This window comes from Cryphonectria parasitica (genome assembly GCF_011745365.1).
Source record: "Cryphonectria parasitica EP155 unplaced genomic scaffold M406scaffold_7, whole genome shotgun sequence".
NCBI classification, from domain to species: domain Eukaryota; kingdom Fungi; phylum Ascomycota; class Sordariomycetes; order Diaporthales; family Cryphonectriaceae; genus Cryphonectria; species Cryphonectria parasitica.
Window position 1 is genome coordinate 368,990 of NW_024468915.1, and position 27,124 is coordinate 396,113.

Sequence of the window (27,124 nt, forward strand, 5' to 3'; positions counted from 1 at the left end):
CTTTCTTCATGATAACAGCTCACTGTTGTAAGTGGTGGTTGGCCGTTTTTTGATATGGGGCACGGCATTTGGCGCAGCACGAGATAGTCAGCCATGCAGGTCAAGTCATGTTGCCGTGCGGACGAAGTCTATATGACAAGTTGTTCTCTCTCTTCCCCGCCGTTGCTCCTCCCTTCTATCCAGCCATGAGAGGCCTTTCCCAACAACGCCTTGGAAATCCAGGTACCAAGTTACGCCACCACGCCGTGCTAATGCGATGCTCTCTTCGTCCATGCCTTTCATTAATTAACCCCTTCAACACAACTTCTTCCCAGAGCTGTTCGACCCTAAACACCATTAGGCTAGACCAGAAAAGACTCCCCAAAATACACCAGGGTCGTCCCTTCACGAATACTTTCGAGCCATCGTATCCCCATCGTCAATAATGACATTACTGATTCTCCGTCCATCACTCTCTACGCCATATTTCCTCGTCATACCCAGCCTTACCGCCTCGGTTGCAAGTCGTCGGTACATCTCCTCCCCACCGCCCATCATTACCATGGCGATGGGGTGACGCCTTTGGATGCCGGCCGGCGTACGCTGTTCCTCAGCCAACAGCGGTCGCGACAGTACTGCCTCGCCCTCAGCCACAGGGTACCCGTCTTCTTCGTCCTCGGACACGACAATCACGAGCTGCAGCGAGTCCGGGCTCGGTTTGTAGGCGGGAATATTGGCCAACTTCTCCGAGAATGTGCACCTACCGCGTCGGACAACGATGATCTGGTGGTCGCGGGGCCCTTCTTCCGGTAGGAGTTCGCAGGCATCGCCGGCGGCATAGATAGTGCTCCAGGGCAGGATATAGGGGGGAATCGGCCCAAAGGCTGGGATTTTGGCGTTGGCTGGCATGTCTACGGGCGGGAGGGGCGCGGCACCCACGCCGGTAGGAGTGATGGCTGTGGTATTGATGATGACGTTGAAGGGATGGCCAGCGGGATTGATTTCTTCAAGGGCCTTGCCAGGGGATCGCGTGGCGTTCGATGGGTTAGCGGCGCGTACCTGCGACCAGAAGGCGCGGAGCAGTGTGTTGATGTTGGTTGCGAGAGTGTCAGGGGACGTCTCGGCATCCGGCGCGTTGTAACCATCCTCCATGTCGTCTCCGCCCTCGGTAAAATCGTCACACTGTTCCTCCTCAAGAAGCGTTTCTTCCATATGAGGGTTGGTGGTGGTCGTTGTCGTTGTGAACTCGTCCGCCACGCCCATCTCATAGAGATGGTGGATCTTCACTGACGTGAGGTCTCTGATGAGCTTGAACTTGGTGTCGGAGATATCGCCAAGTAGGGCGCGGCTGAGGACAATGTTCTCATCGCGACCGAGGTGGAAACCGTTGACTCTGGTGACACGAAGCTCCTCGGACCCCTCGGGGGTTTCCTCTATGCGCATGGCAAGCTTGAGACCGGCAAGCCTGTTGACCCTGACCTTGTCAATATCCAGCCGGTCCAGATTGTGTGCGCCAATGATTGTATCAAATACACCGTTGGTGCCGACCATGCCGAACTCGAGATGATATTCAGCCGCGTCGGGCACCTTACCACAGGTGCCATTATCAGGCAGCACGTTGGGCGGGAGAGTCCACGGGAAATATGTGTAGGTCTTGGTCACCTCAGAATTGTCGGGCCCTTGTTCCTCTGCCGCCAGATCGGCATGAATATTAGGTATCATGTGCAGGTCGAGCATCCGAGCCGCATGGAACAGATCTGGTCTTGATACAATCCCGGAGCCCGTGAGCGGAAGAATCTCGGGAGGAGCGGGACAGACGTTCCTGAAGTCCTCGTCGTGGTAGAACAGCGCGATCTCCTTGGTCGTGGCAGGGGAGACGGGTGTAGTCCTGGAGATATTCTTTGCGACCTTGGGAATAATGAGCGGGTGGCCCTCTGTCGTAAAGACAAAGGCAGCATCCAGAGAGTTCAGCGGGTGCTTGTCGTCGTACAGCAAGTACAGGTACTTTGTGGTCTCGCCGAGGAAGAAAGTCTCCATGCGGTCGGTCAGTTCTCCTGTCACCACGTTCTGGATGCCGGCAAATCCGCATTCAGTCCGACACTGTCGGTTGATATCTCTCATGACCATCTCACCGACGTAGAGATACCAGGTATCCTTTGTGGCGCGATACAGATGGTAGGTGGATTCGATGAACTCGGGCCGCAGTGGCCACCAGCCCAGGCCGCCCTCCACCTGCTTCTCCTTGATGGACCAGCGCTCCGGCAGGGCTGCATACTTGGTCCACATGGCGGCGTGCAGGAGGTTGGTCTCCATGGCTTCCTCGAGCTCTCCAGCCAGGGTCAGGAGACCAGGGTAGTACGCACCGAGGCTGTCGATCCAATTCGAAGCCAAAGAGCCGGTCATGATGTTTACGTTGGAGTAGTGGGGGTGGCCTGTGTCATCGTACAGGTGCCGCTTGATGGCAGCATGGGCGTGATGCCATGCATCTAGAAAGGCCTCGGGCGAGTTTTGTTCGTCTGTCAGGGGGATCCAGAGCTCATTAGGGTCGAGCCAGGAACCATCCGCGGGGGACCGTTTGGGGGTCGTCGCATTCGGGACCTCGTGCCCAGAGAGCAGGATGTGCGACTTGAGAGCATACTCAAAGAAGCTGTCGGCACCTGCGCCGATGACGGAATGGCCACCGATCCAGTTGCCATTCTCAGCATCGACACCGGCCCCAATGAGGCCGATCTCGCTGCGCCTGTTCCAGACCGACCAGAAGGCTCGCTTGGCAATCTGCTCGAAGCGAGGGTCGCCAGTGAGCCTGCTCAGAACCGTGAACTCCAGGACCAGGCTCCCGGCCCCGGCGCTGCACGTCTCTGTTATGTCGGCCGGGTCTGGGGCGTCGGGGCTGGTCGTGCCGAGGACTTGGTAGAGCGGCGAGTTTGGGAAGAAAGGGATGCCGTGGCGCAGATTGACACGGGGATACGGCATCCCAGTTGTCGTGTAGAAAGCTGGCAGGAGGCGGTTCGCAAGGTCCAACGCCAGCCGCAGCAGCTGACCGTCGTACCTGAAGCCATTCGGCCATGATATTGGAGGCAGATGTAACGGATCATCCAGATTAGGCGCGCCTGAGGGCACTGGGTTGTAGCCCTGGATGGGCAGCTCCCCCACAGCAAACAGATGAGCACTCAAGAGGCCCCCGACTCCACGTATGACCGTCTCAAAGACCTGGATCTTGCTGTCCAGATCGAAGCCCCTGGCTCGAACGCCCTGTCCCGAGGGCCCAGGAGACCCGTCACCGTACTGCTCCACCAGAGCGGCAACGCCGTGCTGGAAGTCGCGCAGGGCATTCGGGCCCGTGTTGTGGCTGTCGGGAGGGGCGGAGGCAAGTATGGCGAGGCTGGACAGGGTATCGACGAGGGTGACAGAGTAGTTACCCAGCACGTCGTTCAGGCCCAGGTTGTTCGGGTTGACGGCGTCTCGATGGAGAGGGGCGCACGTGAGGGGTCGCAACTACAAGCAACAGAGGGTGTTGTCAGCAGAGCGCGCGGGAACGATCATGTGAGGGGCCGGCCTCCCTACATACCTCATCCTCTGGGAAGGCCAATTCCATGTAATTGTCATAGCCATGATAGAACATGTCGACAGTCTCCTGGCGCAGCTGGGCCATGCGGTCAGGGCGCATGGCCAGGATGTGGTCGAGCCATGTTAAGAACCAGAATGCGACCAGCAGGGCTCGTAACGACGTATTGTGGCCATCCATGCCCGGCAGCCGTCACCTGCAGCAGACACAGGATGAATGGAGAGACCTCATGTGGTGATGAATTGGACAGGGAGACGTCCCCGGCGGGATGGAATAGAGGTCGACAATCCACTCCCGAGATTGCCTGAGGCTGATCGTTTCTTCGTGTGTATGGGTGTCCTTGGTCGGGGGCAGACCGTTTTGGAGTCAACTCGGGGTGCCGTCCAATAGGTAATTGGGACGATACTCTTCAGCCAGTGTGCGGGTATTTGTGTGTGACGGGGTCTCGAAATCCAGGATGGTTGATGATTGATACACTGGCAATTACAAAAGTTGTAGACCTGAACTTGGGATGTTGTCATCTTATGTAATCAATATCGTTACAATAGCGTCTTATCTGCAGTGGCAGGTGCTAGATAAGGCCTTGTAGTTGCCCATCTAGGCTACTGGTTACCCGAGTTGCTTCTACAAGAAAGCAAGAACAACAATCACTTGACCTTCTCAGTAGCCGGAACAGAAGATTCTTATTTTTATTTCTTCAACGAAAAACGCCTCAGTTTTTGGAATTATCTCCCCCTCTTTTTTGTGGCGACCACGGTCGAAACTTTGTTGATTCTCCGTGCTTCAAACTCAAATCGACTTGCCAATCATTATGATGTACCCTAACATATCGTTAGCACTGCCCCAAGAGTGCACCTTGACCAATCTGTGCAGAAAAAGGCAAGGTGAATGACACTGGCTCAGTTTATCAAGATGCATGCAAAGTGGGAACCAAAGCATGCTGTCCCAATTTCCAGCTCTAAGTACTTAATACTTGGTTCAATACTTGAGTAGAATTCAGTTTGCAGCTAGCAAATAAACCAAACACTACATAATTATGTAGTGTTTCACAACGTTGAACTCTTTGAAACAATGTTTTGCTACCAAGTATCCTCCCAGGGTTTACAATATGGTGTGTGCTCTGAGGACAGGGGTCAAGCTGCTCTTCAGTAGTGTTCTTGATGGCGGAACTACACTCTTTACTGATCCATCAAACAACATACAATACTCAGCTTCACTACCAGTCATGTAAATCAATGTTAAGGCGATATTATCTGTTCTCATACATCAATCAGACAGTGTGATAGGGAAGAATTCACAGTTCTCGAGTTACTAGAGCTCGACATAAGTCATCACCACGAGGGGCACACTGCAATTAGAATGTGTCATCATCAGATGTTGCTATTACACCAGCCTGTGCCACTTTTTGGTTGTGTATTGAGTTGAGATCTCCATAAAGTAGGCCCGAGTGCTCAATTCGTGATGATAAGGGCTACAGATCAGTGTGCTGTGGCAATGGCCTCAAGAGCGTATTGAGCAGCAGACTTGGAAGCTAGTGTTGGGCGCCAGCCTGAAGCATCGAGACTATAACTTCGAATGATGATACCTCTTTCGTACTGCACTGGAGTCATGAGCTAGTGTCTCAAGGGTCAGCAACTGCTCAAGTTCCAGCATTGAACATGCCTTGAAACTGAGCATTCCAAGTGTTCGAAGATATATACATCAATTTCAGGGCTAGTAATGACTATATGTCTTAGAAAACTTGGGGATACTGTATCCTGAATGTAATTAAAGCAGTGATGTGAAGTTGAGTTTCGCCACGACAATCCACCTGACTTGTCTCCGTTGTGATTATGTCTTAATTAGGAAGGAGGGAAAGGATGCTAATTAGTTCCCGTTCTCTAAGAGAAAATTCATCTAAAGTGTGTTTTGAAACCCCCAATTCATCTTACAGACATCCTTACACAACATCCTTACACCTCTTGTTACCCAGATATCAGTAACCTGTCAAAATTGAAAGACTTCTGCAGACAGCGAGGTGAATAGTGATTTGTTTGTGCTCCCTGTAAAAGGCTGATCTTCTTCTGCAACGAACTTGACACCTTTCTCCCTTTAGATTACAATACCTCTTTCTACATATGTCGTGAAGATTCAGGACCACCTAACATCCTGACACTGTATAACTGCAAGAATGAGATGGACATTTTGAGCTAACAGGGAATATGGGACAAGGCACTGACGGCATGAGGCTCGCTTCACTAGTACTGTGGCACAAAATAATGTGTGTGCTGTATGCTCATGTTTGTGCATCTGCCTGTGTGTAGCCTATGACACATTTGATATTCAATCCATCCTGGGATCTTGTCTGCCTGCAGCTGGCTTGCGTGTTCTTCTTACATGTGTTGCCATCAAGAAGGACGACAATGGAAATAGGCTACCTACCATAGCCAAGATGCCGGATGGTGGCTCTCTCCAAGCTCAATCGAACACCAGCAGGGGACCAATTCGACTAGCCCTGCAAGTACTCCATATATTTATGGATAGACAGCAGGGAGTGGGCCACAATCTGTGCAGACCCCCCAAATGAATCAGGAGATCCACACCCTGCAGAAAACAGTCACCACCTCGTGGAAGGATGACCAGGTCGGCGGCCCCACGCACGATGATGTGCCTCCCTGTCCCACCACGAACCAAGAAACCCTCTCTGGAACAGGACAAAGCTTTGAAGCACTTCCACTACAAGGCGAAAAGGCAGAAACGGGACATCATGCCACCCAGTAAGACGGAGAGCACAGGCGATCTCGCGGGGGGAGGGGGCGCGCAATGTCACTTTCCTGAACTTGTTTCTCTCACCGCATTTGACCAGCTGCTGTACTAAGGTGACAAAAGATGCAGAAGTGAACAAGGGTCTTCCTTCAGCTTTGCTGGGTCCTCCCCAGGACCGCTTGTTTGGTTGACCCCTGTCTTCACCTGCCCCACAGAAAAAAGGTACCATGCATAAACGATGGCCCCACTAAACTCACCCAGTTGTCCTTCCCCCACTGTGGCAGGGGGGGAGGGGGTGGGATACCTTGCTTGTGCAACGGTCACGTAATTATCGGCCGGCGGCCGACGTCTCGTCATTCATCCTCACCGTAGCAGTCACTCAAAGCCTGCCAAGATGTTTTCCGCATGTCTGCCTTGGCCACCAGACAACGCCGGTATATGTCTACAAAATTCATCCGTCTGACTCTTTTGTACATATCATGAGATGACTACTAGGCAATATCGTATATTGGCCCCAGCACCGCAGAACACGGCGGCGGGGGCGGGGGGGCGGACAAAGCACCGCGCCACAATATGCAACGGACTTTTCGGATCTATGACACTCACAATGCCCCCCCCCCCCAGTCTGCTATATAATAGTGGTACACTCATTAGGACATAGTATATTCCTGTGGCCGGTACTCAAGCCTGTCTACGGAATAGCGTGGTCATTCTATACAAATTAGCTACAAGCTTTTGAGCGTGACAGAAGAGAAGGGAGAGGAGTCGGCGCGTGTGTGTCCCAGAGCAAGTGCGGCACGTTTTCACGCCGGATTAACACAGTAGGCCGGGATGGAGGAAAAGCTCATTGATCATGCGACCTCTACAGCAGCCAAACCCCTAGCCAGTCAGCACTCAAAATTCCTTGTAGCCCTTGTCCCAAGTCGCTCCTGAAGTGCCGGGAGGTTCTCACCTGTAGGGCTGACCAAAGTAGCATCATCAGCCACCAAGAAACTGGACCGTTGGGCCTAGTGGCACAGTGTTCCGAGTCTTAAGCATGTAGTACGAATTATAGACAACCAAACGGCGCCATGAAGGTGGGGGGGGCGGAAGAGAAGGGGTATCGTAGATACATCGAGGTAATTTGGAATAAGTGTCTGTCTGCTCTAGCACTAGAATGTATTGAGGCCAATGATTACCGTAGTACTCATTTGTCTCTATACCGGTTCAAGGTTCTCCTGAATGTCGCTTCATCCTTCGACCTCCCACCCGTTCCGCCCTTTATTTCCCCCCCATCTCCCGTAGCGAGCGCGCTACCATACTGGATTTAGGCATGGGAATAGAGCCTTGTCCAGGGCGGCCGCCAGAAGAGGCATAGTCGTTGCACTTTCATCCGTGAAACAGGTCGCACAGGCGCGGAGTCGCGCTTAAGCAACCACGTGGGGTGGGGGAGAATCCTGCCCTCTCTCAGGGTTCTCGTCATGCAAGTTGGCACTTTTGCCATGGCCCCATGTAGTACAGGGCCGACTTGAGAGGAGCTCTCATTGTTTGCCTGTTTGGGCCAGCTGAAGCGTTCTGGATCTGCAGTCAGCTGGGTGGGGGTGGGGGAGAAGCACACCAGGGAGGCGCCCCAGAGGTGGCAGCATCGCGGAAGGATTTCCTGTCCAATTTCCGCCCTTTTCTCGACTTCTTCTTCTCCTTCTTCTTTGTCTTCTTCTCCTTCTTCTTTGTCTTCTTCTATGTCTTCTAGTCCCCGAGTCATCCCGAACAGGCTGGAACATAAGTGAGCAGTGGATGGGATGTGGCACGAGACAGGCTGCACAATTCCTGAGCGAACCACCTAGAAACGAGCTTCGGGCGGCAGTGCGGACGCCTGAACGTGGCCCATACTTGAGTAGGCAGCGCTGATTCGTTAAGGAGGTCGTTGATCGCGGCCGCTCTTCCTGTGTGTCACATGCACCACGGTCCTATCACCTGCTCAACGGTCGGCCGACCGGAGAATGGTGTGCTGTTGAGTCGTTCCGCACTTTCTTTTCCGCAACATACACCACGCACAGATCACACTGGACCAGGGTGGAGGGTGGAAAGCTGCCAATACTAGCTGAATCACAGTTTTTTTTTCCCCTTTTTTTTCTTTCGTTTTTTTCTTCATCGAAGGAGCCGACTCATCAGCCGTTGATTGCCAGTGGTGACGTGGCGTCGACTACCTTGGCGAAATGTGGTCTGGTCCTGTCTGGCTCCTCGTCCTCGTCTTGATCCGTGTTTTTAATCGCGCGGGTCTTGTGTAAAAGTGATGGAGTATACTAGTTGCTGCTATAGAGTGATGGGAAAAATGGGCGTTAAAATCGGCAAATTAAAGTGAACAAGATATAAATAAAGATAAAGTGATTAATCACCTAAGTAATTATGTTTGTTCCCTAGCTTAATTTAGAGGACCAGAAAACTCTATTCACCATAGTCTTGGTTCATTCAGTGGTTATCATATAATGCAGAACTCTTTCTTGTGATGACCTTTATACAGTGAACAACTCTGAGATGATGCTGAGTATCATTCACTCTGATGATTTTGTATGCATTGCAGGATAATAAGCAAATTAAAAGAGATATATACATATATATACCAATGTGTATAAGCGGGTATTGGATTATACATGTGCTTATCCCGAGGGGGATTTTGGGAATCTATAGAATCACAACGCCAATGTCTTTCCTTCCCTCCTCTCTTTCTGCCCTTCTCCCTTATCAGACAACTTGTGCTCGTCCAAAGCATGAAGCCAAACAAACTCGTCATTGTCAAACATGAGACCCGGTTGTATCCACAGATGACAAGCGAGTATAAGCAAGAATGAAATTAACGCAAACATGAATAACGTTTCAACAGCTGCCATCTCTCTGCCCTGTCGTTTTCTGGTTGGTAATATGTTTTCCCCCAGGAATGCCATCAAAGTTTCAATAACGTAGAGCTGCAAGAAAACGAAACAATTAAAAAAACAATAAGAAATTGCGAAGACAATGATCAGAGGCACAGCAAGTAAGTGAGTGAGTGACATAGGCATCCACCTACACAAGCTCACATAGCACAAGTTGCGGCTCTAATTATGTATAATCTCCCCACACACCTGCCTTGCCATTGCTGCACAGCGCTGCGCATTGATGTCAGGTGATTGAGACGGCCGGTGATGTAGCTGCTGAACAGGTGGTGCGCCCAGGGACAGTACACCGTTGATGGAGAGCATTGAGGCAGTAGTAGTGGCAGGAGTACTGGTGGCAGTCGTAGTAGTCATAGTCGCGGCAGGAGTAGTAGTAGAAGATCGACTGCGCGTGCGAGAGTGCAGAACATCGCCTTCGGGCTGTGCATAGTCGGACATCTTGACGTCTGCGTCATCTTGTTGGTGATTGTGATGATGATGATGATGAGTCTCAGGCGAGGCCTCGAACGGATTCCGTTCCAAGATGTCGTTGACCAGACGGTCTTGTTGAACCTCTGTCAGCACTGGAGGCTGCGCACCAAGAGCGGCCAGGTCGGCCTCATAGGCGGCACGAAGATCGTAGTGGCCCTGTTGTTGTGCCATGTAGTGAGGATCGCCAAAGGGGTTTTCAAACATGCCAGGAAGCCTGTGCTGCGGAGGAGGTACATGTCTCAGGAGACCACCGACGTGGTGCTGTGCACTGCCCGTGCGCGTGTGATGCCGGGCGGCCGCCTGTTTTCTCTTGCGGGCCTTGGAGTCGCGGTCTCGCTCGGGCTCCTCAAGGCCCATCTTGACCAACTGCGCCTCAATGTGCTGAGATTTCCACTCGTAGGCCTTCTTCTCGCCTGCTAACTCTTTCTCCTCCTCATAGAGCCGGAGAATCTCGCTGTAGCGGCTCTCCTCCCATCGCCTGTAAGCGCGAAGAAGTGCGGCCTCCTGTATAGTGGAGTAAATTGGAAGATTAGCTTGCTGATATTTTCTTCTTCTTCTTCATGACGACTAAAGAATCTGGGGGAAAGGGGGCAGGATGAGGGACCTACATCTCTCGTTGGCCACTTTCCGTGCTTGAGAAGCATCCTGTGAATTTTCATCTGCAGCGCCGCTTTGATCTGCGTCTTCTTGTTCTCGCTGAAATTCTCCTCTCCCTGGTACTCGACCATGATATCTTCCCACATGCCGTTGCCCTTCTTGCCCAGCCACCTCTTCCGAATGTCCCACAGCCGTCTCAGATCAGCTGGCGTATTGTCGTCCAGCGTAACTTCTTCTTCTAGAACCTCGTTCTCCTTCGCAACAGTATTATCAGGAGCAGCAGGAGCGCCTACGCTGCCGACTCGGATGGACTTTTGTGCGGATGGGCTCAGCGAACCCTTCTTATTCCTCCGCGCTTTCGCCTTGCGCGCCGGATCTCGCCTAATGGGGAGCGAAGCATGGCGGCCGTGCGGTGACAGCTTGGGAAAGGATATCTGGAATTCACGCTGGTAGGCGTGAGGGTTATGCGAAGAAGCCGCAAGAAGGGTGCTGCTCATGGGCGGAGGTGCATGGCTAGGCGGGGCCAGGCGGCGGGGTGTGTATGCGCCGCCACCGTTCACATCTGCCTGCAACATTCTCATGTGGTTGTTATCGAGGGCCGCGTTTTGTAGGTAGTACGGCGAGTCCGTGGGCTCTGGGGGCACAGAGACGCTGTAGGAGCCATAGTATGGCGTGGACGGCGGCGGCGGCGGCTCCTCGTGGCCAGGGGAGTGGTGAAGGTAAGAGCCCATGAGGTCCTGAGATTGTTCTGCTACAGTGGTGGGCATAGACATGGAGGAGGTGACGTGGCTGACGCTGTTCATGTAGTCCGGATAAGCGTACATTGCTGTTGCTGTGGTTGTGTTGTGGTGAGGCGGTGGCGTTGGCTGTTGAGAGCAGGGCGTAGGGTCTATTGGCTGCTGCTCAAAGGGTGACTGTCTGCAGGAGCGTTGTTGTAGCTGGGGTGATGCGGCGCTTGACGCAGGTGTTAATAAGTGATCATCGAGCACAGGTGATGTGCCGAACGATGAAATGTGTGGGCCCTGTTGGTTGGCATGAGCAAGGCTAGTTATACTTGTGGTTATGAGGAATAGATAAGGCAGGGGAAAGAAAAGAAACAACGAAAAGGCTAAGAGACCAACGCGAGTGGCGCTTAAGGGGGTTCCAACTTCCCATCTTTATATGTAGAAGGAGGACACAAGAGAGATTTGGGAAGAATAACGACAGGGGATAAGAGAGGAAGAGGGTTGGAAGAGGAACTAGGTATACAGAATACTTACTTCAGAATATGAGTTATGGTCAGAGTGAGAATAAGAGACGGTAGAAGGGGCGATGCTTGGACAGGACCCGTCAGGCATGATTCCTGCATCTATATCGACATATCGTGGGCTGGCAGCGGCCATATCGAAGAAGTTGGACATCCGGGAGAGGAACTCGAGGTCGATGGCTCTTTGTGTGTAGAAAGAAGAAGAGGGAAAAAGCAAAGTGATTCAGGCGAGAGGGGCGGTAGTACTAATAAGACACTGCTTGTAGAGAAGAGAAGGGGAAAAAAATAAAGTGAGTCTTGTCGCTTTGCTGATGAATTGAGTCGGGCAACGTGGGTATTGTACCGAGAAGGACAGTCGCTTGTTTTTATGCGTCCCTCCTTGGACAAGGGGACCAAAGATAGCCAGATCCCCATTGGAAACCAGAAGAGGCGGCCTCGACTGGTGGAGGGCCTGGCCTCCAATTCAAACAGACAAACACACGCGCGCAGGTGGGAGGAAGACCCAGCCGGTGGAGCCTGATGGTGGTACCATAGTACTATGGTACATCAGGTACGGCATGGATCCACAACCCATAACACCCGGTACAGACACAGTCTCCACACTTCTACCCCCCATGACGGCTCTAACCCTGGACCCACGGAAGTCCCAATTAGAAACGGGTAGGGTGGTTGTGGGGAGGCAGGGCAAACGAGGCTCAGGCCGGTGTGTGTCTGTGTGTCTGTGTCTGAGTGTGTGTATGTGCGTGTTGTGTGAGTGTGTGATGGATTGGATACGGCATAACCTGAGTTACAAGGATCGGATGCAAATCCGCCTGTTGTGGATACCCCAAAGCCCGGAGGAGGAAGAGGACAGGGGAGGGGGCGGGAGTGAGCTGTATGGGAAAAGTAGACGTTCGAAAATGGAAGCAGAGTCGAGATCGGAGTAGGGTAGATGATCTCGCAGCTCACATCCGCACCCCCAAGGCCAGCATTTCCCCCTAAGCCCTGTATACCACCTCAGTATGCATAACGGAGGTGAGCTCACTGCTAGAATGTACCATGTGATGCCAGTACCAGCCTGTAGCAGGAGCAGTACGTTTTCATACTTGCCAACAAGTTCTTTTAATTTTGCGTATGTATGTGATTCTTTTTCTTCTGGTGTTTTTTTTTGTACATCTGTGTTGGTAAGGGCTCATTCGTTATTATTAGGACCAGTCTCGAGTTGGACTGCGAAAGTGGTGAACCCGGCCCCGGCTTTGGTGGTCGGGAAGTCGAGAGGCAAAAGTGCCAACAACTCATGTTCACAGAGGAGCTTCACTCGACAATAGCAATCACGGCTTGTGTGCTGACAAGGTAGTATCAGGTGAGCGCACTGACACTTTGACTTTATGCCGCCCTTTTCATCTTCGAGTCACCGGAGGTCGGTCTGAATTGGTCCGTTCTCGGTGCCAGCACTCTGACGATCATCGCATTTTAGGCAACGTAGGCGAGATGATGGGCATTATGCCTGCGTACCATGGTAAAATAATCTTGTGTCGCCTGTTTTTGTTTTTTTAAATACTTTTCTTCTTTTTCTTCTTCTTGTCGGACCATGTTCCCTGACGCATTGGAGATTCATTATGACGCGGGGTCTGGCGCGTGCCATGGACAAGGCCCACTTGAGGGCTGAAGAAACAAAGAGTACGAGAGGACGTTGATCATCGTGTACGCGCGGAGGCTCGTGCGTTGTTGGGTTGGTTCTCCCAAAGACGGAAGCGCTGCTTAGCGCCTATGGAGAGAGAAAGAGAGAGAGAGACATGTACAGGGAGAAACGTGTTGCTGTACTGAGGGATGGAAGGTTGTAAGAGGCTGAAATAGTTTCCAAGACCCAAAAACCCATTGCGATACTTAGAGCATGGCTGAGTTTTTGCCATGGCTTGGGCGTTGTTGGCTTTGAGGAGGTGGCCATGGTTCGAGCCATGCCCAATCATCCGACTGCTTCACATTGGGAAGAGAGGGAGAAAAGAGGCACCTGGGTCCGTCAGCACATGTGTACAGGGCTTTTCAAAGGTGTGTTTTAACGACAGGGCAGGCCAAACTTTTGCATCGTTCGGCATAGTCGAGGCCACTCACCGAATGCTATGGCAACTATCACTGCAGACTGCTGGAATGAAGGATCGATCGGTGTAAGTTTTCTTCCGTGCCAAGTGGTATTAGCTAGCCTAGGCGAAAAGCGAAGATGACAGGCAGGTTGTCATTGGACGAGAGGACACGCACAAGAGACAAGACAAGGAAGGGGTGAAGGGCAGCAGCAGCAGCCGCAAGAAGGGGACCGGTAGAGACGGATGTCAAGCAGACGTTGACGGGACGAGAAGGATCTCAGCCCTTTGGCAGGGTCGTCGTGCAAAAGAACCCTGCAGCGAAGCGAGCACAAGCTAACGGCGTGGATCATCCGCGTTGCAAATAGTAGGGTTGTATTAGAAGTGGGAACGACTGCTCTCTGTTCATACATACCCACAATAATATAGTACGAGAAGTACATACATTGCACTGTAGCTGCTACTGTTGCGGTCAAGATTGCAACGTCGCCCACAACGGTCGCTGGCGAAAAAGAGGAGCAAGGAAGGGGGGGGTGGTCGGGAAGTAATGGGCGGCCCGGGGTGGTAAACAAAGAGTATGGGATGGACACGTTTTTCATGGCGGGGAAATGAATCTCTCCTGATTTCTCCCCGATCGGCTCCGACCGATCATTGGGACAGGCTGGAACTTGAGACATTTTTTTCTTCGCTTTTCTTTTTTTGTTACAACAAAAAAGGAACTCAAGGCCAAAACGAAGCATGCAGCTGGCTGTGAAAGAGGGACGCTGGCCTGCATTGTCATACAACTGATGATGATGATGACTCCTGCCAGCTCTGCCCCTCACCTTCGTCATAACCATACCATATCGCCCGGGGAAGGCGCTATCATGACATATTGTGCTCTGGAGCGGCAGTGACAATCCTGGCCCCGCACAGCCACTTTGTCTAGTCTCCTGCTCACAGACCATAATGGAAGGTGCTTCTGCCCTTTCGCATTTAACAGTTGCTATTTCCGTGTTATATATTATACTTGTATCACCAGGTCCGTTGATTTTCTCAAATAATGTCTGATTCATATGAAGATGGCCGGTCAATTGTGACCAGGCAACAACAGCACACCAACTTCACGTCTTCGAAACACTAGTACATCGAACATGGAGTGCCTAAAAGGCAAAGATCATTCCTAGGCACACATCGTGTGTAGTTGCATAGAGTAAAGCATATCGCTTACGACGAGGGATGCAACCCTCCTTGACGTCAAGGCACTGCAGGATGTGCAGCCCCTGGCCCGTAACCAGTTGTAGGCTTCTGATACAAATCCCGTGCTTGCAGGGGGCGGTGAAAGAAGGGGGGGGGGGCTGACGGGATGAAAGCCACAGCTCTCAGTGGCTGCGCAACGAACGAACGGTGTGTCAGCAGCTGCTACGATAGGCGCGCTAGTCTCGGTTGCCTGTGCGAATCAGCCAACCACGGCCCGGTCCGTCCTGCTGGGATCCGCTAGTCCAAGAGAAGTATAGTAGGGTAGCGCCCAAGAGACGCTACTATAGTAGATTAGGCGCAACGGCCGTGACCAACCATTCATTGGTGTATGATACGATAGCCACCGCAATTCAGTTGCTGCCACTGATAGATAGCATATGTCATGAATGTACCCGTGTGCCTCAAGACCTATATACCCTGGTCCTGGCCTTGAACGCCCTCTTTCTTCAACCCCCCCCCCCCCTTCCTACGCATAGCATATGCAGGAGGGATCGTTGTTTGGTCACGCACTATGTAACTGTCCGCCCTGATAGCGGCTCCATTGTAGCCATAGCACCAGTGGTCGGGCACATTGTGCGGCGCTTAAGGAGAGGGAGACATGACGTTCAGTGGTCGGGATGGTTGGAAACCCCTTGGTTGACCAAAATCATCGTGTTCGCAACGAGTGTGCATCATCATCTGCATAGACAGACCAGTCATGGCAGCCGTCTGCTCAGCCTCACAAAGCCATTCTCCTGGTGATTTGAGCTGAGAAGCAAGAAGCAAATCGCTGCAGTCGTCTTTCTCCACCAGCTCCTCAGACCACGTAAAAGTTCCTTGCATGAGCAGCTCACTGCAACGCTGATAATCTTGCGACAACGCAAAGTACCCAATGCATTTCGCATCGCTTTCTCTATTATCCGAGAAGACATTCTTATGGTCCCTTTCGCTACATCCTTGTCATCTTTTTCTCCTCTAGGTGGATTTTCGTTTCATTTGCGCCCCCGTCTGATCTGGCCTCGATCCTTGGCATTGATCCGCGGGGCAGACGACATGACGATTTGTTGGGGCTCCCGATCGCGTATCATTTCCTAATCGTCCGACAACCCACACCATGGACGCCCTTTTTCCTTTGTTTCTTTCTTCATTTACTTCTCAATGTACAAGCTATCGAGATCATTTGCTACCATAGTATCTACCCACGGCAGCGCAATCAAGGTCAAGTCGTAGAAAACTAAGCGAGCCTACTTGTCACACCGCACGAATTTTAATTACCTTATGCTTCCGGGCAGCCCATGCAGGACTTGGCCTTCGCCGAAACCCCCAAAAATGGGTTGGATTGTCACACCACCGCCTTGATGATGCGTCTTGTCTGCGAGTCTTTGTGTCTCTAAGCGCCGGGCCCGTAATGCCGGGACCAATTGGCAGTTTTGGCCCCCGCGTGCCATCCATTCCGGTCATGGGATCATGCCCGCCGCACACTGCAGACATACCGGTCGGTAACTATAGGTTCCAACGGGCACTGCAACTCGGCCCCATATGCCGAACACAACACCAGTCACCATAACCGTTGGCTTCGTTTTACGACCTCAAAAAGCCCGCTGAATCCCACCCCCCCCCCTTTCTTCCCTTCTATCCGCCTGCAGCTAGGGTTGAGACTTTCATTTGCTTCACGTGGCGTGCCCCTGTAGCCAACCCAACCCGACCAACTAGCCGACCAACAAACCGGCTCATAGTGGCCAACGGCGGCCAATGGCGCTCTTCTCTGCTTCAGATCCGGGAAAAGTTGGAGAGGGAGGAGGGTAGGAGGAAAGGCCACCACACCTTTCCATTCTCAAGAGAGGAGACTACTGCACTACAGCAAGCGCCGCGACAGCACTGGGCCCTAACCCAACTTTCTCGTTTCTGGCAATCGGCCCACTCTTGGTTGCCCAAATTGGAATTGATAGGCGCGGAATGCCGCGCAGACCAGAAACGGAAGAAAACCTTTCCACCCTGCCACCCTGCCACCCCTCTTCTTCTTCTTCCCCCACACCTCGTTCTGCAACCGCGGTCCACACATGTTGCAAGAGTGGCCGCCTTTGTGGCCCTCAAGTGGCTTTTCTTATCGTCTGGTCTTTCATTTTCTTCTGATCACGTAGCCAAGGCCGGGCTCGAGGTGACCCATGAGCTGGCCTGACTAGCCTCAACTTTGGAGTTACATAGGATCCCCAATGGGAGAACGAAAGGAAAAATACGGCGGGGGAAAAAAGAGAAGAAAGAAAAAGACGCCCGCTATAGAATTATGAGAACATGCGTCATCCTAGTTCGACGTGGAGCCCAGATCTATGAACGAGGCGGCACAGCAAATACACGCGCACAAAGCAGTGGCGTGCTCTTCTTGCCTGGCTGCGTGACTAACGGGGAGAATCTGCCGCTTTGCTATAGGCTCGGCTGCAGCAGCGTAAATTGTCGGGCCGTTTCGACAAAAAGTACTTTCGAGCTCTATTGTAAAAAAATTGTAGCATTACGCCCGCGGGGGTCCATGGCTTAGTCTGAAAATACAATGGGTCCCCCTTCAGGAAGCTGGACTGTATGGTTTGTACCACTCATACTTGGTATAAGTGGTGTACATACAGTGTAATCATAGAATCACTTACCCCAGCCGAGGTTTCACCGTACTTTTGTCTTTCTCCTTCAGATCCTCAAGTAGTTGTTGTTGTGGTGGTGACGAGGGCGGAGACCGTGACCCCGAGTCAGCCCAGCGGGCCAACCTTTTGCACCAGAGACAATGACGTCCAGTAACATGTACGAAGATCAACTATGGTTGAGACTAGACTAGCAGGCTAGGGACACTTGGTCAACGGGGCTGGCGGTCTAGCACTGCCATGTCTTGCTGCTTGTCAGCCTGGTCGGCAGATTAAGTTCTGACGAGACGCCAGCAATCTTTGACCGGTACTTGGTCGGCCAAGGCCGGGGTGTAAGAACCTACCTCAGGCTTCTGAAGGTTAGGAGGCTTTTTTTAAATACTATGTTTGAAAAAGAAAAAAGTACTCCATAGCTTCGTTGTCTTTCTCCACCTGCTTATTGTCCATCCCATCAGTCCACCTCAATCTTCCCTGCCCTGAATGCTACGCAGCAGCAAAAGTACCGGAATGAGGCCTAATCTGGAAATTTCAATAGTAGAGCGCCTCTCGGGAGGGAAGGTCGTAAAGGAGGAAGAGAGCTCTTTCAGTTTCCATGAATATGCCATGGAAGCAGCACTGTGGGTGTAGCCCGTGTCGTGAGCCACGGTCTCTAATGGTCGGGACCGCGGAAAAAAGCTGTCTGAGAGTGTTGCTATGTTCACATATATCGGGCCTCTCTCCATATATAAATTGGTCACAATTGAGGCCCGAAAACTAACCATAGCGTGCAAAGACGTAAAAGGACTGTAAGGCACATGAAACATGTACAATATTTGTATGCTTGTGATGGGCAACAGATGCAATCTGACCATCGAATCACTATTTTGGATGATAACAGAAAAAAAAACATACCATGGGCTTACTTTCGCCGTCGCGGATAAATTGCTATGATGCATGTGTAAACGCCGTTCAAGGACTTCCCCTACAACTGAAGAAGAAAAAAAGGCACCATACGTATGCGCAAGTTCGGGCATTTTCACATAACCGCCCGCCCAAAAAACAACCAGCGCCGGTCTAGGACAGGGACCAAGGTGACAATATCCAGACAGCTGGTAACCAGTAAAAAAACAGTTGGCAAAAGGACCACAAACATGTACCTTTTTTTTCTTCTTGCTGCCAGTATGCAGCAAACGGACCCCTGCCCCCCCCCCCTTCTCTCTCCCTAGCATGCTCCGCTCAGGTTTCCTTTCCCTTTCATTCATGTGACGATTTGACCCCTTGTCGCGACTCACCGGAATGTGACTTCCTACGTGTCCTTGGACTGGGGAAACAATGGGTCCCCGGGATAATTCGGTATTCTGACTTCAGTCGTATGCGTGCCCGCAAGAGTTCAGCACAGACCACGTTGCAGAGTATTCTGTCCCGTACATGATACAAAGTACATACCTCTAGGGACTTCGGCTAACAAGAGAACAACGGTAGTCGAATGTTATGATGCAGTCCCTTGGCAGGGGACAGAGGAGCAAAAAGGGAAGGACCCTCACTGGGTAATTCGAATACAGGGTACATAGTATACATAGTCATGGTACATCACGCATATCCAGGTGAAATGGTGCTTGAAGGGCTCAGCGAATAGTGTCCAGTCACTGACTCGGTAAAGAAAATGGTGGAAAGACACGACTGCTCATTCCCACGAAAAAGCCAGGTTCTCCAGTTCCTGATACACATGAGAGTGGACTCTCCTTGCTAAAAGATTTCATAGCACGCCAGCAGGTGAAAGATGAATGGAGATCTTCTTGCCATAGTACATTTTCTTCTTCTTCTTCTTCTTCTCCCTCTCTTTCCAGTTTGGCTAGCACAGCACCGCGACGCCCACATGGGCGACTGCTCCGCGCTTAACACGCTTGGCCACTGGAATTGATCTTTCAAGGTACCCCTGACCTTATATGCCAGGACCCCCTGTCTTAACTTACTTGGCGTCGATCATGTAACAGGGAGAAGGGTCTGTCAAAAGTGACACTTGCGACTGGGGTCCCTTGTTTCCCCCGGTAGCGCCCATGTATGTATTGATTGACTGATGTCTTACCAAGCTGGCTGCCACTCAACTCGCTCGCGCACTCTGCTGGTGGCCGTCCCACCATGAATCCTATGCGGAGAAAGCGAAAGCGAAAGAGAGAAAGGGGAAAGGGGGGCTCTTCTGCCCACCAGGAAAGAGAAAGAATAAGGAGGAAAGAAAAAAGAAAAAAAAAAGGCCATTATGACACAAGACTGCACTGCTTACGAGGCTGGCAAAGCTGCAGTATGTGAAGCCGCCTCACCTTGAAAGGATCCTGAACCCTGCCCTGTTCGTCCCCGCGGAACATTCGAGCTTGTCTCAAGCCCCATGGGCCACCCGTTGAGAATCCAGCAGCAGTGGACTCCTTTTTTGGGGGAAGGGAAAAAAAATATGGGAAGAACACACACACAGAGAGATAGCAGAGAATGACCATCCACATCCAGCCTTACGGCCGGGTCCTCTGAACCTGTTGCTGACAAGTCTTCTTCTATCGGAATCGGCTCAACGTGCGTGCGTGGGAATCGCAATCCTTCTCCGTAGGTCCGTCCTATCGCGCGGCACAAATCCAAATCAGGCTGTGCTCCGGTCCCCCCTTCCTGGTGGCCAGCGAGAAAGAGAGAGAGCAAGGAAGGGGAGACCGCCAGAGGTGTAGCTAGTGAGTGAATGTTTTGATTATGATGAGGTCTCTCCTTCCGGGTCAATGCTCGAAAATAATAACGAACCCTGCTGCGCCATCTCCCTCGCCGCGTGCGCGGTCGCTCAGGATCTGTTCCACCCCTTCCACGTGAGAAGAGAAGCCAGAAAGGTTGACTCACGCCACCGCTTCGTTCCACAAAGGGCACGTCCACACGGAAGGAAGGTATCGAAGATAATGACGTTACTGAATCCTCCGGACGATCCGTCATGACCTTTTCTTCAAGCTGACATTCGCTCTTCAGCCGCACCCCGTTCTGACCCGTTTCTAGGCCCAGAGTGGATCTTCAGTGGGCAGGGGGATTCTTGCTCTCTCTTGTATTATGGAGCCAGTCTGTTGTGCCCAAGCACCCACAGACTCCTGCCACACCTCCTCCCTCTGTCCTATTGAATGAGCTGTCGCGGCAGATGTAGTCTGCCCACAGTCACTCCTCTAGTCCTATGACGAGTGCGGCCTAGGACTTTGGTGCAACGGCGTCCACACACACACACAGTTCAGGTACACGCTTTTCCCATCCGGCTATGGGTGTGGTCTGCTTCGATAGGATGTTGCTGTCCTCAGAATGAGATCTCGGTTCCGAGAGATAGCTGGAGCTTAAAGCTAACGGTAAATTACTCTGCGAGAAAAGGCAATCAATAGTACGATGGCCGAAGGGTTCGATTGGGGAAAATAGTCTACTCCAGAGATTGTGAGACAACGCCATTCCAATCGGTATCTGCCCCAGCCAGTGCATCCAAGTTGCAGGCATACACCAAAAGTACGCAGACAGTTTCCCTCTACTAATTACTTGAGTCAAAATGAGGTATTCCATCCCGTGCGTACGGGCTCATCACTACTTGCTCGAACAAAGCAGTACCTGGCTCACGTACCTTTTGTTCTATCTTTCCCTCTTCAAGAGTCCATTGCCACAATAATTACGCCTGAGACTTCTCTCCATCTGAGGGAGCCATAAGAACAGCTCGTAAATCTTCAGCTCCCCCTCCCCCTCCTCCTTCCCCAAGCCACCTTCCCGAGCGTGTCGCTATGAAACAGTTAGGAGCGGTGGGGGCGACGTTGTGCGTTTCTCCAAGGACAGGAGGTCCTGATAGCCACAGGTCAATCATAAATGACATTGGCAATAGTCGCTTCCGATGTAACACTGTAAATTACCATGTATGCGCGGTATGGTTTTTTTTCTCCTTCTCTTTTTTCTTTTCTCAATCCTATCGGCAGATGTCAATGCATGGCCCTCTTCTCTCGTGGCGACATGCAATGCTACCTACATGGATTTGTAGTCTCCGGTAGGATCTAATGGGGGCTTTTCCCTCGTTGCGACAAGCTATATTAGCATGGTGCATATAACGCCCGTCATTCCACACGATGGAATGTGTGTGTGTGTGTGTGGGTGAGTGGATTTATGTGAGGGTATTGGGTGGTAGCGATAGCCATAAGGGTAGGATCGGGCAGGCTTTCCCATGAGAGTTGTAATGCATAACCATAACATAGGCGCTTGCAAGCCTCGCGAAGGATTCCATATGATCGATCCCTCGTTACTGTTTTCTATGGGACAGCGTGGACAGGAGAATTTCAACATCAGTCCTGCAACCCACAAAGGCAACGTTGCAATCAAATACTGCCTAGAAACATGGGAGAGATTTTCTTGGAGGCGGAGACCACACTTCTCTACCTTGGTCTACATGTTTACTTACTTATTTACCTAGGATAGCTTAGGGGTCTTCGAGATCGTGACAAGCCACATGTACAGCCTCGTAGGGCTGACGATCGAATGGGCTGTTGGTGATCAAGTCTAGTCACATAAACACACTTGAGACACGAGAGACTGGGGCACAGTGTACGCAGCCACTTGCTGGCCAATCCTAGGTGCCGCGAGAAGTATCAGTAAGTGGAAATAACATTACGGGGTTGTGGATTTCGTGTAACCACGTTGATGTTGGATCTTTCTTCTTCTGCTACTGTCATTCGGTGTCTGCTTCTCCATAAGCAAGCGCGCTTAATGACTCCACGTGCGCATTCTTCAGCCCAAAACCACACTTTCTAACGATGGCCTACACACCTCCGTAGTCGATTGAGAACCGACACACAGACCCCCCTTGAGACCCCTTCACCATGCTCTCTTTCCTATTTGTGCTAGCCCACTCAATCCTGGCCTCCAGAGGCGGCCGACCTAGTGTGGCGTTGGAGGTGTGAAGCCGCCCGCAAGTATATCCCCTGCCAGAGTTGTAGGAACGAAGGAAGGAAGGGAAGGAAGAGTGGTACTCCGCCCGGTTCCGCTATTCCGCAATGGTGCGGAATGAATGTAGCAGACGACGCGGGCGGCCTGCGATCGCGTCCACAGCATACGCGTATCCCACTGAAGGCCTCAAACAACGTCGTCGATGGTGCCGGTACATGCTCACCGAAGCACCGTGATCTGGCCAATCGAGGACATAACCACAACCAAGACCACCTTGTGGCACAGCTGCGATATAGACAGGCCATCTCGGCATGTTGAGCTCCTGTGGGGGAAAGAAGGCGAGCACACTGAACGTCACCTGTAGCCCTTCGTCCATGAAGAATATCTGATTCCGAAAATATGATAAATGTGCTATTTTTGATATTAACACACACAGTCTTCCCATCTAGGGGAACAAACCAACCGGGCCATAGCAACTATGTACCATCATCAGATGGCCTCCACACGGCAGGTATTCGTACCCAACAGAGGGAGCAGAGGGGGGTATCTTTTTTACACCCCAGAGTTGACAATAGCTAAAATAGAATGACAATCTTCCAGAGCCTTCCACCGTTTTCGAGATTCGACGCAAATAAAACTTGTAGCAAAATCAAAAGCAAGGCAATGGGAATCGAATGATTCCGGCCACCAGTACGAAGTTCTGGGGAGAACCAATCCTGTTTCTCGTTCCGACGCAATGCACATTCTCAGAAAACCGCCCATACCGGTCTTATCCTGACATATAGTCATCAAGCTTCGTCTTGGCATTTTCAAGATACCCACCGATAGCAATGAATCGATAACAATGAGTCGTACTCACAAGGTACGAGTCGCTCCTCTCAAACAAGTCTTCTGTCTTTGTCCCTCTCTCCTCCTCTGACCGTCATCGCATGCCAATCTTAAGCTGGACCAATTTGGTTCCATCCACAATGGGGTGTAAGTGACACTGGCAAATATAGAGAAATGTATCAATCGGAAAAGAGCTGGCTGTCTGTGCTGTGAAGTGTGTGTCAGCTCCCAGCCGCACGGTGCCTTCTTTTTGAGCCTCCATGCATATCTCGTCTCCAAAACTATGGTCCGCTCTAGGCGCCCATCTCTTGGACAAAGGCACTGCCATAGTTGAAATCGAGAAGCCCATCCAGCATCCAGTGTTGAGGGTCAAAGAAGTCGTAACTCGCTGGCTCGTAGCCAGCGCCCCCAAGGCCACTGGCGTGCGCGCCGCCGAAGCCTGACCCACCGCTCGGCGTAAGAGCCCCATTGGCAGTCGCCAGAATGCTCGTCGGCAGGCCGTGCGCTGCCGTGAGAGGAGGGTCGAGGTGCGTTGTCGATGAGGCCGAGGATTGATCTGCGGAATCTGGATTGGTAGGTTGTTTTAGCGCTGTGCCCTCACCGTTAGCGAACGGCTGTAGGTGGGGTTGGGAAAGGGGATGGTGGTATGGTGGAACAGTGCTTTATTCACTCACAGTCAAGGTTGCCTCGTCCCCGGGCTTGGTACTCCTCCCTCCAGTGCCAGATGGAATCATAGACAAGACTCATGCTGTGTCTACAGCGTACCCGCAGCTGCAGGCTGTCGTCGATGTCGTGTAGGGAATCGTCATCGCTGTAGCCCTGGTCCTTCTTGTTGACGCGAGCCCCGTTCCACATCTGTACCATGAGCTCGGCCAGCCTCCAGTTGAGGTCGTTCTGCACGACACTGGTCGACCTGATGGCTGTGATGGTCCGGTGGAACAGGAGGCGGCCACGCTCGAAGTCGATGGACTTGACGAAGAAGGAGCGCACGAGCTTCAGCAGGGCGAAGCCGGCAGCGACCAGCATCTGCTGGATGTAGTTGGTGGCAAACCTGAGCAGGTCGCCACCGGCGTGGGGGTCAAGGGGTGACGACGCCTCGCTCTCCATGATGTAGTCGAGGAAATTGCAGGTGGCCCTCCACAGACCCATGAGGTCGTCCAGGTAGCCGGGGGTGTTGTGGGAGTCGAAGAAGCCTGCCAGACGGAGGTGGAGGCCGGCCGCTTTGAGATGCAGGTTGACTACCCGAGACAGGTTTCGGGACAGGATGGAGGCCTGCAGCTCGCCGAAATCACGCCGGTAGACACGCATGAGCATAGCACGGTGCTCGTCACCGGCTACGCCGCGAGGATCACTCGCGTTGCTATACATCTCTTTGGACACCTTATCGCAGAAGCGTTCTATCTGCAGCCTCGCCTCCAGTTCTGCCGAGAGCTGGAAGGGCCCAGACTCGCCAGGGCGGATGGCGAGGGTCCAATCGTATAGTGTGGAGGCGGGCTGTCCGTACCCGGTGCCGATAGTCTGGGCGACAATGTTGCATACGGCCCACGTGACCACGCGGTCGTGCAGCTGTTCATTGTCGAGATCGATAATGACGCGCGAGAAGTCATTAATATGGTGAGGCCGGTGCAGACCGATGAGGGTGGAGATCTTCATCATGACGCCACACAGGATCTGTGTGGGGTCTGACGAGGAGGTGCTGGTGGGAAGCGGCCAGGTGCAGAGGAGACAGAGGGCCTTGACGACGTGATGGCTGCTGGGGACATCTCCGATGGTCTGCCAGAGCAGACGGGTGAGGGGCCCGGACAGGGTGCCAAGGAGGTTCGGGTCCGGGTGGTAGCGGCGGGCGGCGACGGAGATGACGACCCAGTAGAGCAACGGGTGCTGAGCATAGTACTGGTCGGGCGGCTGAGACGGGTTGAGGAAGGGGAGGAACTGGTGGTAGCGAGAGAAGTACTCGTGGAATAGCTGGGACTCGGCGTCCTCGGTCAGGCGTACATCTTCCAGCTCCCGACATATGCGCGGCACGCTGTACGAGCCACCCCGCTTGAGGTGCAGGAGGGAGGAGACGGCCTCGTCGGAGCCCATCAGGGATGGGTTCCTAGTGTGTGAATAGACACTGTTGACCACAGGCGATTGTAGCTGGGACTGCATGTCATCGTCCTCGTCGAGCAAGAAGCCCTGGGCCTTAGCCTTGGCGACATTGCGCCGCAGCTTGTCTATCTCCTTTTCCATCTCTGCGTGTTTGCTGCGCTTCCCGACACGTTTGAAGTTGGACTCGATCTTGCACTCAAGCTTGAGGCGCACGCAGCGGGAGCAGCTCGTGAAGGGGTCCTGGACGACATCGCAACGCAGCTGTATAGGACACGTTGGTCAGCAAAAAGAAAGAAAGAGGGAAGGAGAAGGAGTAGAGAGTTTGAAGCAAAAGAAAGAAAAAGAACAAAAGTAAACGGCTTGACGTAGGGGGTAGGACAGGACGACAAGAGTGGGTTCTCGGTAGGTAGGAGAATGGGACAATATTCACCTTTTGCTGCCGACACTCGTTACAAGCCCTCTTGACACCAGGCTGCCTCTTCTTCTCGTGTTGCTCTGCAGTGCCGTCTCCGTCGCCGTCGTCATCGCCATCGACACTGCCAGGGCTGTCGCCGATCATGGCAACGGAGCTCCTCTTCCTTTTGGGGGCGCCATTGGAGCCGACGCCGGGGGCCGAGCCAAAGACCTGGCTCCGGACGGACATGGGGCTGGTCGGGCTGAGGGACGAGGCTGGCACGCCATTCTGAGCCTGCGCCTGAACCTGCGCCTGACCGAGACCTGCCGGGACTGGGCCGGCTCCGGTGAGGGAGGAGCCGTCCATGCACGATACACAAGGCTGAACTGGACTGAGACGGGGGAACAATTGGCCGAGAGCAGAGGAGAAGAAGAGGGGGGCGGGGGGCGAGTGTGTTGTCTTGTCTCGCGACTTTCCGCTATCGCAGGCACAAAGCAAGGGACAAGACAACGGATGTGTAGCCGGGTCCGTGGACCGCAGTCGCAGTCGCGGCAGTCGCACCCACAAGAAGACGGGATCTTCCAATGTACTGTAGATAGAGAATCGGGGTCGAGAGCGTAATGGACCTTAGGCGGGGCCGGTGTCGCGAAGGTTGTTTGGTGTTGGGTATGTTAGACTGGATGGCTCGAGGGGAGGGCTCGAGTTTGGCGCAGAGAAGTGGTGGAGGATGACAAGTTCAGGGCGCCGAAATCGCAGGGTGCGGGGTAGAAAAGCCTCAGGCAGGGCTGGGAGAACCGAGTCGACCTGTGGTTTGTATGTGGGACAGGGGGCGAGGGAGGTTCTGGGCGTGGGTTGGTCAAAGACTTAAAAAAGAGAAGAACAAATGGGAATGAAAATGGGAATAAAACCCAATTAGAAAACGAAAAGATTAAAAAAAACGAAGAAGGAACGACAGCAATCCGGAGAACCAGTGATCGATCACTGAGGCAGATGGAGAATGAATGTCCAAGCAAAAAAAAAATTAGAAGAGGAGTATGTACCATAGTACACCGGTTGAAGGGTGAACGGGGAACTAGGACAGAGATGGCAAAAGGCTGGGCTCTTTCTGTTGTTTGTTGCTGGGTTGCCACCTGACCACCAGGAAGGAATAACCTGCTGTGTCTACTTCGTTCCTTCTATTCTTTTCCTTCTCACTCGTTCGAGTCACTGGTAGACCTCAATCGCTCTTTGACTCATTCCAACACCGTATGGGCGAGATGAGGTCTGCTTGCACTGCTGTCCTGTTTCTCTCATGAGAAAACCATCACTGACCCACGTGCATCGGATGAGTCGTTAACTCGGCCCACCGGGTGAAGAACAGGGAAAAGAGAGGGAAAGAAAAAAAAAAAAAGGAAGAAAAAAAAAGGCGGGGGAGGGTCGTAAAAGCGGGGTCAGTCCCAGGCCGTCACCATCCTCATTGGTCATGATATCTCCACTCTGTTGGTTAGATAAGCCG

The 27,124-nt window shown here is 52.4% G+C and overlaps 4 protein-coding genes across 4 annotated transcripts; 1 reads left to right on the top strand and 3 right to left on the bottom strand.

The window, feature by feature from the left end:
* Window positions 1–384: 384 nt before the first annotated feature.
* Window positions 385–3,724, bottom strand: M406DRAFT_72185 (family 47 glycoside hydrolase; the record flags this gene model as incomplete). The annotated part of the gene is made up of 2 exons (XM_040925525.1): window positions 385–3,474; window positions 3,548–3,724. The coding sequence occupies 2 exons, from the start codon at window positions 3,722–3,724 to the stop codon at window positions 385–387; spliced, it is 3,267 nt and encodes a 1,088-aa protein (XP_040773142.1).
* A 5,234-nt stretch (window positions 3,725–8,958) lies between these two features.
* On the bottom strand, window positions 8,959–11,648 carry M406DRAFT_72186 (uncharacterized protein; the record flags this gene model as incomplete). The annotated part of the gene is made up of 4 exons (XM_040925526.1): window positions 8,959–9,231; window positions 9,388–10,173; window positions 10,278–11,288; window positions 11,526–11,648. 4 exons carry the CDS (start codon window positions 11,646–11,648, stop codon window positions 8,959–8,961), a joined length of 2,193 nt encoding a protein of 730 aa, XP_040773143.1.
* A 1,639-nt stretch (window positions 11,649–13,287) lies between these two features.
* On the top strand, window positions 13,288–14,181 carry M406DRAFT_72187 (uncharacterized protein; the record flags this gene model as incomplete). Its single annotated transcript, XM_040925527.1, has 4 exons — window positions 13,288–13,331; window positions 13,383–13,540; window positions 13,631–13,656; window positions 13,999–14,181. The coding sequence occupies 4 exons, from the start codon at window positions 13,288–13,290 to the stop codon at window positions 14,179–14,181; spliced, it is 411 nt and encodes a 136-aa protein (XP_040773144.1).
* Window positions 14,182–23,470: 9,289 nt separating this feature from the next.
* Window positions 23,471–25,830, bottom strand: M406DRAFT_217005 (uncharacterized protein; the record flags this gene model as incomplete). Its single annotated transcript, XM_040915492.1, has 3 exons — window positions 23,471–23,733; window positions 23,819–25,496; window positions 25,666–25,830. Coding segments are annotated over 3 exons (2,106 nt in total), but the record flags the coding sequence as incomplete, so codon positions are not given.
* Between the last annotated feature and the right edge of the window lie 1,294 nt (window positions 25,831–27,124).